Source organism: Drosophila montana, unplaced genomic scaffold, assembly GCF_035044405.1.
Source record: "Drosophila montana isolate Dmon_TW-CO22-7 unplaced genomic scaffold, ASM3504440v1 contig_3171_1, whole genome shotgun sequence".
NCBI classification, from domain to species: domain Eukaryota; kingdom Metazoa; phylum Arthropoda; class Insecta; order Diptera; family Drosophilidae; genus Drosophila; species Drosophila montana.
The window spans coordinates 15,427-24,002 of record NW_026998048.1 but is presented as its reverse complement, the minus strand read 5'-3'; the positions used below and the strand labels follow the sequence as shown (position 1 = coordinate 24,002).

The 8,576-nt window shown below is 38.3% G+C and overlaps 1 protein-coding gene and 1 long non-coding RNA gene across 6 annotated transcripts; one reads left to right on the top strand and one right to left on the bottom strand.

Annotated features, from left to right (window-relative positions):
- Nucleotides 1-232: 232 nt before the first annotated feature.
- Spf30 (Splicing factor 30) lies at nucleotides 233-1,478 on the bottom strand. Its single transcript, XM_064686146.1, has 3 exons — nucleotides 1,338-1,478; nucleotides 640-1,058; nucleotides 233-571 (listed from the first exon to the last, which is right to left on the bottom strand). The coding sequence occupies exons 1-3, from the start codon at nucleotides 1,377-1,379 to the stop codon at nucleotides 301-303; spliced, it is 732 nt and encodes a 243-aa protein (XP_064542216.1). The 5' UTR covers nucleotides 1,380-1,478; the 3' UTR covers nucleotides 233-300.
- A 926-nt stretch (nucleotides 1,479-2,404) lies between these two features.
- On the top strand, nucleotides 2,405-5,478 carry LOC135431181 (uncharacterized). Of its 5 annotated transcripts, none has more exons than XR_010436747.1 (3): nucleotides 2,405-2,721; nucleotides 2,922-3,212; nucleotides 3,272-5,478. It is a non-coding gene; the product is annotated as an uncharacterized LOC135431181 (long non-coding RNA). The 5 variants fall into 5 exon arrangements; XR_010436748.1 differs by having other exon boundaries at nucleotides 2,407-2,721; nucleotides 2,943-3,212; XR_010436746.1 differs by having other exon boundaries at nucleotides 2,410-2,741; nucleotides 2,943-3,212.
- The last annotated feature ends 3,098 nt before the right edge of the window (nucleotides 5,479-8,576 follow it).

Here is an 8,576-nt window from a genome sequence, read left to right as displayed (position 1 = left end):
TATAATACCCTCTACAAGGGAATACAAAGTTTAAATAATAAAATGTAGTATGAGGGTTCTCTCTGTACCTCGCCAAAGAAATAAAAAGGGTCATCAACTTTAATAGCAATAACGATAGAAGTTACTGCAGCAGAGTTCGCAACCATTGCCTACATTTATCTCACTAATTTTTACCTATTTTAATAGGTATTCATTTTTGTTATAAGAATTGACAAAACAATAATTCAAACAATTTATATATCTAGAAATAAACTTAATTTTTTTATTTATTTGTTATGCTGCTTACAAAGTGTTATAAATCTACAAACCTTTACGGTATTTTTCGCCAACGGTAAAATCAGTCATACCTTTGCCGGCCGTTCCACATGTACCAATACCGACTCTTCCACTGACATTATCCGGCGATGCAAATATACTGTTCACTTTCATGCCAGGTTTCTTTTGGTTTTTAGTAGTAAAACTAAGCCACTTATTTTTGTCTGACTCACGTTCTTCTTCCAAGTCTTTGAATCGTTGTTGCTTTTTTTGTTTTCGTTTTTTTAAATATTCCTTTTGATTTGGTCGGTGTCGCCTGCAAAAAAAAACAACAAACCAATTAAAATATAAAAGTTTAAATCATGTTACTGTGTTTTTTCATACTTATTAGAAGGAAATACTTCATTGCGGGTTGTGCGTTCACGCAATTCACTAAGAATAGTGGTAGAACGATTTTGGTAAGCTTCAAAGATTACACTCACTTCACCTATTCCAGTTATACCCTCGATAGTAGCATCATAGTATTGACCGTCCTCCGTCCATTTCGCTTGGCATTTGTCTCCAATTTTCCATACCTTGGCGGATGTTACCAATTTTTCAGCTTCTAAAAGAGCAGCTTCTATTTCGTCAAAGTAATTTGACGACGCTGTTTTGGAGGAAGATGGTTCTACGTACGAGGATTTTCGCTGCTCTTCCAATTGTGTTTTTATTAAGTCTCGTGTGAGTTTGATGACCTCTTCTAGATCGTCCTTTAATTTTAAGAGTTCGTCATTCCTTGGATCTGTTTGCAAGGCAGCTTCAACCTACAGAAAAAAGGGACAAAACTTATCGAGTGCGTACATGTAAGTTTGTGCTACAGGAAAATTATAAGCACAAAAATCATAATATTCTCAGTAAAGTCAATACTTATACTTATGTATGAGTGCCTATGTACATATGATTTTAACGTATGTGCATTTACATACAAATGCTCAATAAAATGGTACGCAGGTGTTGATAAAACCATACACACATATACATGTTTAAAAACACCTGCCGTTTAATTACTGCATTCCCTAAAATGTATATGACACAATACTCACTTGCTGCAATTGGCATTTGTAATTTTGTAAATCGTCTGCCATAGTAATGAATATGTTGCAGTTTCATAAAAAACACTATTTCTGGTTTATAGCACAAATGATGGAACAATACTCTAGGACTGCTCTATATACTTATCGAAACTTATTAATATATCGATATATTGAACTATTTAATGGGTAATTCGGTAGTTCTTCGTTTTAGGGCTGTTTAAAGCCGGATGATAAGCGATAGTCAATTTGTACATATTTTTAAAATAATATTTCAAATTATTTTAAAGAACATAAATACAGTTTTAAGATTCTGTAAATTATGTAAAATGGAAGTATAATTAACATATTAATTTTTTTATATATTATTTTTGAAATGTATAGCGTAATTTATTGGCTTACATTTATTACAAAATATTCAAGTTAAATTTACAATTACATTAATATTTAATTATTCCAAACAAAATATTGCAAATGAAAACGGTATTTTCGAGTTAAAGTTTCATAAATATTAAATACAACCACTAACCAAATAACATATAGACTAGTCAAACCGTATATTTCGTGGTGACAATCGTTTTTTTTGCGGCTGGTCCAAAGTCGCCTTCGTTTTTGTTCGGGTTCGAGACATATACTTTTGAGAATAATTGAATTTGTGGGCATTTTTGCCTGTGCGGACACATACACACACAAACATTTAAACGGTACATAGACAAATTGAAAGAGTACTAAGAGTAAGCCAAAGCAGTTTCCTGTAGAGCGAGCGAGTTAAAAAGACAGCGTTGCCGTTCCACGACACAGGCCATATGTATTCTTACTCTCTTGCTGTGAGAGCTTTCGGGCATGTCTCGAACCCGAACAAAAACGAAGACGACTTTGGACCAGCCGCAAAAAAATCGATTGTCACCACCAAATATACGGTTTGACCAGTCTATATGTTATTTGGTTGGTGATACAACATAGCCTCCGCGAAATTGAAAATTCAATAATTATGATTCGTCATCGATAGATAGCTGTCATCATTGGCTCATATAGAAGCGTTGACGATAGTTCGTTGATGCACGACACTCAACAATTGTGCCGCCACCGCGCTATCGGCAACTTTCAATTGCTTATAGTATATAAAAGGCGCAATAATAACAAAAGAGAAACTTACGTTAAATAGACACCGCCTCGACATATTTGTACATTCCTTATGTGTGGTGACTAAAACAAAGAATTACCGAATTACCCATTAAATATTAATACATTTCGATAGATAGGGAGCAGTCCTAGAGTGTTATTCCATCATTTGTGCTATAAACCAGATATTGTGTTTTTTTTTGAAACTGCAACGTATTCATTACTATGGCAGACGATTTACAAAATTACAAATGCCAATTGCAGCAAACGGCAGGTGTTTTTAAAAACGTATATGTGTGTATAGTTGTATCAACACCTGCGTACCATTTTATTGAGCATTTGTATATAAATGCACATACGTTAAGATTATATGTACATACATAGGCACTCATACATATGTATTTGTATTGACTTTATTAAGAATATTAAGATTTTTGTTTCCTGTAGCAGAAACATATGTCCGTACTCCATAAGTTTTGTCCCTTTTTTCTGTAGGTCGAAGCTGCCTTGCAAACAGATCCAAGGAATGACGAACTCTGAAAATTAAAGGACGATCTAGAAGAGGCCATCAAACTCATACGAGACTTAATAAAAACACAATTGCAAGAGCAGCGAAAATCCTCGAACGTAGAACCATCTTCTTCCACAACAGCGTCGTAAAATTACTTCGGAGAAATAGAAGCTGCTCTTTTAGAAGCTGAAAAATTGGTAACATTCGCCAAGGTATGGAAAATTGGAGACAAATGCCAAGTTACATACAAATGTGTAAGTTTTGTGTAAACCAAATATTAAACACCAAAGTAAAATTTCATTATATATTGCAGTTGTGATCTTTGCGACAAAGGTATTGTTGACGCCCATAAAATGCGATTCCATAAGAAACGCGAAAACCCGTTGCTTTATACTACTAGCCATACTAACCATACAATGCATAGACATGTCAAACAGCAAAGTCCGGCCTCAAAATCCAAACATTCAGTATGAAGCCGCATCTCGCTCAGCGCACAACGTCGCTGCGGCTGATGCTATTTCTTAACATATGTATGTTCGTTTTAAATCCTTACAGCCCAAATACATATGTGTGTATGCGTGTGCAGAGAGTTCCTCGCTCTCACTCGTTACTTTGCGCCCTTGTGTGCATCTCTTTCTCCCTGCATAGCTTCTCAAAAACCCCGAGATCTACAAACATACAGTGCCGCTCAACTGAATAGGTTTGACTTCTTTTTTAGACTTAGAACATAATATCTTCATAACGAGCACTCGGATTTAAACCAAATAAATTTTGTTAAGTAGAACGATCAATTATTTATAAAATACATAAGTTTTTTTTTGTTTGGTTTGGTTTTTATATTTTTTTTATTATATTTTCAAAAACATAGCTGAAAATCTACATCATTTTTGGCTCAAGTGAATCGGTTTGACCAACAAAACTATAAAAAAAAATTATTCACAGCAATATTTTATGGCACTTGGTAACTTAAATAATAAAAGACACTATTTCTGCATTATTTAATATTTGGTATGACCACCCTTATTCGTAATTATTTCAAACATTCAAGTTGATAAGGAATCGTAATATTTTTCAATTTCACTCAGTGAAACAGTTGACCAGGCTTTTTTAATCGCTTCAACCAGGGTCGCCGAATCTTGAAATTGTCTTCCCCCTTCATACACTCTCCTGGATAAAAGTCCCCAAATGTTCTCGATAATATTTATGTCTGGGGAGTATGGCGGCCACTCGAGCAAGTTGACATTCTGGTCCTTAATCCACTGTTTTGTAACCCGGGCTGTATGGATGGGTTCGTTGTCTTTTTGGTAAGTCCATTGAATAGGTCCAAAAATTTCGGAAAACTGGGGAAAAGCCTTGTAGACATTTGCATTCATCTTTGAGGAAACAAACTGCAGATCGCAAGTTCCATAAAACGATATGGCTCCCCAAACCATTACGCCTCCTGTACAGGAGTGATGACGACTCAAAAAGCATTCCTCTTTTCGCATATCGTGAAAATAATAGTTGTAGCTATCCGGTCCGTCGAGATTGAACTTTTTTTCGTCGGAGAAGACCACAGCCTTCCACTCCTTGTTCCATGTCATATGATCCCGCGCAAATCGAAGTCGCGCTTCCTTCCGTGCATCATTAAGAGGAGGTTTTTTTTTTTATTTTTAATCTCTTTAAGTGTTTAGCGCTCCGAATAACTCGTTTTACCGTTGCCAAACTAGCATTTACACTGCATTCATCCCTGATTTTACTGGCAGAGAGGTGGGAATTCGAAGCAGTTCGAAGGATTAGTCGCCTCTCTGATGCCGTTGTAGCATATTTTATTCCTCCTTTCATTTTTTTTCCCGTAATCGGCTTCATTACGAAGAAAATTGCTTACCACGTTTTGGCTTCGACCAATCTTCTTTGCTATTTCATTATGTTATAGGCCAGATTCAATATAACCTTTAATTTGACCTTTTTCAAAATCGGTTAAAGATTTTCCCCGACCCATATTAAAAAAAAATGGTAGCAATTACTTTAAATTTAAGTAGAAAAAATAAATTATGTTTTCAATCACGCAGTCAATCAAAAAGTGAAGTCAAAGTTGTCAAACCTAATCAGATGAGCCAAAAATAGACCACACATTTAGCGAATTTCACGATGAAAGCAAAATTCTGATTTACCGTTGCTTAGAACCCTTTACATTTTTGTTGTCATATTATGAGTAAAGAAATGAATGTTCAAAACAAAAAAGAAAGAAGGAAAAAATGCCATAGGAACAAAGAGAGAAGACAAAATAAAAGAAATATTTTTCAAACCTATTCAGTTGAGCGGCACTGTACATATGTTTGTGTTGTGTGGATGTGCGCACAAGTAGATCACGGCGTTTGTCGCGAGACAGAGATATTTTTTTCAATTGCGTGTCTTGTGTGTGTGGTAGCAAAAGGCACACACATTCAAATACTCTATCATGTATTTCTTGGTCCAGTCAGGCATAATGAGAAGAATCTGATCTATTTTCATTTAATAAACTTAAATGACTCAAATGTATTATTTATATTTTGAATTCTAATATTTTCGTTTACTGTGGGGATCTATTTTGCTGAAAATTAAAAAAAGCGAATACATATTTTATGCAAGGGTAATTCATCGTCGGCTTGTCGAAAAATTCTAAGAAAAGACCAAAACTTTAGAGTTTTCAAATTTTGCGACTTGCTACTTGTGCAAATTATCCAGTTTGGGTGTGTCGAGGTCAAAACTGTGTCCACGCGGCTTAGCTTGAGCCAGTCGGAGACTGCAATAAAGCGATGAGAACTATAATTGTTCTTATATTATGAGACACGTTGTGCTCTCTTCCAAATAAAATTAAATCTAACCTTTAACTGAACATTGGTCTTATCGTAAACCCTAAAAGTTGTGGCAAAACAGCTGGCAGCGCGGCTGGTAGAACGACGATCGGAGCTACTGGACTGCTGTCGTGGTTGTCCAAAAGTGCTGACCTAGCGGCATGTGCAAGGCATCTTGTTACGCTCGCCAGAACTGTGGCCACAGACCACTGTTTATGCAAGGCTACAACCATGTAGCAATGCAAGCACAACGGCGGATGTGAGCCGCGTGATCAGTGGATATGTTTAAGCTGCAAATATTTGGCAGCGCAAACACACAACGGCGGGTGCCCCTGGTTACTGGTTAACTGCTCCCCCTCTCAAGACATTGCCGTCCTCGGCTATGGCAATGCCCGCAATCACCTCGGTTAGCTCATGTGCTTCTCTGATCTTTCTCTGACGCCGTCTGAGAAAGGTGAAAACGCATACGATGACGAAGGTGATCAATGTTCTCAGCATGGCAATCATTGAGGTCGATCTTCCGGTGGCTTCGTCTCTGAGTTCTCTGATGTAGGCCAAGTTGTCAGAGCTTAATCGGTGTAAGAACGGCATGCTCAGAATACAATCATGCCCGGTGATGTTAAATATGGACGACATTGCAGCCCCTGGGGAACGGTATACTATTCCGATTGATTTACCGCGTCCCGTTTATGGTGGCTTCGTTGACTCGAACGTTATTAGGAAAGTGCCGTTGATTAGTAGTTCTGTAACACCATCTGTGCTCACCCTGGCCGGGCTATTGTTGATGATGATTATCCCGTCTTCGATGACTCTGACGGGGCTTAGATGGCTAGGCTGCGTTCTGCAGTGGGCTACCTCACCCGAGTGAAGTTGTTGGGCGCATGTGCTGTTCTCTGCTAGTTCGCAGAAAGTTGTCGTGGTCGAAACCGCACAGTTGGTGACCGCTATAACCTTGGTGTCGCATTCGGCCACGGTGTTATCGTGGTTAGGGAGCTGCACAGTTCTGCCGTGGTGTGCCACCGGGAATAGGGTACCTTTTTTACAGGCAGATCTAATCTTAGGGTAATTAATTATAAAATGTATAACATCTTCGGATTGTAGGATTTTGATTTTTGATACTTCTAAAATGCTAGATACAAATACTTCTATGGGTTGATTGACCAAGATTTCTTTGCTGATTCAGAATGTCCGGATTTATAGTGTTTAAATTAGCAAGCGCAATGCTTAGGAGTAAATTATTTATTTCAGTGATCAGAATTCTATTTCTTGTTAATAACAGTTCGAAGAGGTGACCTGAGTCTATTTCCTCTTTTTTGGAATATCTTAAAAGTTCGTTAACGGTATTTGTTATATTATTTATTTGAATTTGTGTTTCTTAATTAATGACAAATTGCCTATTGTTAGAGTCTATTAACCGGCTCTCTATGGTTCTAATCTGGTCTAAGTCCCTCGCATGTGGTGCCCCGGCCACAACTTTTGAAGCCGTGCCGATGAAATCTAAACTTCTTGCATTCCTGTGGTGGACTCTTAAAGCGGACAAAAGTGTCTTATGTGTTCTGTGTCTGTATCTCACAATTTCTGCATTTGTGTTAGGGGGAATAATGCCTCCAAATAACCACCTCTCCATCCACAATTGGAATATATTCAGAATGTGAACAGTCCGACACCCGAGCGTGAGCCAAAGCTACACATAGCAGTAGTAGAAGTGTTATCCTGAAATTTAACGAAGTTGGGGTAAGAACGTGCGTGCGGTACTTATTTAATATTGTCCTTATGGACTACCCTTCCCTTAATTAGGACCGATGTCCCCAGGTCCGCTTCGACCCTCTCCTCAACGAACAGGGGGGTTAGCTTGTTGCCAAGCCTTGTGTTGCTCTTTACAAGGACTCTTTCTCCTACATCGAAGGTCTTTCCCTGTCTGTTCTCGTTAACACGACTACGCTGGATTAACTGTGCCTTCTGCAACCTGTTTCTTACCTCCTGTTGTAGTTCGGCCGTGGCAGAATGAACTATGTCAATGGGTTTTTTATTTGTAACGGAATGTATAGTGCCGTTGTATAGCACGGTGGTCCTTAGAATAAGTTCTACCGTGTTGGCACTCCCGTTGTGGATCCCCAGGCCTCTTGCTAACTCGCTCAGCGTAGAGTGGAAGCGTTGCCCGTTGGACGTGCTGTGCAAAGGGGGTGCGTAACTTATGGAAACGTTGAAATGGTTTGATAGTAACGTTCGAATAGTTTCTGAGTTCAGTGCTGGTTCATTGTCGCAGTACACGGATCTAGCGTGTGGGAAGATGTTAATTAGCTGTATGAGGTTAGAGAATTTGTCTAAGCAGGTGAGGAAAAACTTCTTATTAGTCGAATATATGTCGATATGCAAAAGCTCGCCCGTGAATGAGGAAATTGGCGTTTCACCCAAGGGCTGCTTGCCCGGGTGCCTGTCATATTTGGCTTTTGCACAAACCTTGCAGTTCAGGGCCACCTCGTTTGCTAGTCTGGTTATGTTTGGAATCACCTTTGTGGTGATTTCCAGCATTTCGTCTTTACTAAAAATGTCTGCAACGAGATTCTTACAATGCTTGAACTTTGTGGCTGTGAATGCTATCACCAACTCATTCTGGGCTTGTGCCAGTACACGTAAACTGCAGTGTAAAGCATTTACAACATCTGGGCTTACTACCTCCTTTAAGACGTCGAGTAACGATTTTTTGTTTGTGAAGCTGATTAGGTGGCGCATTTTGGTCTTGAATGTCACAAATCTCTGTGTTAACGAAAATTTTGCCTCTTCAATAATGATTTGGTTTCT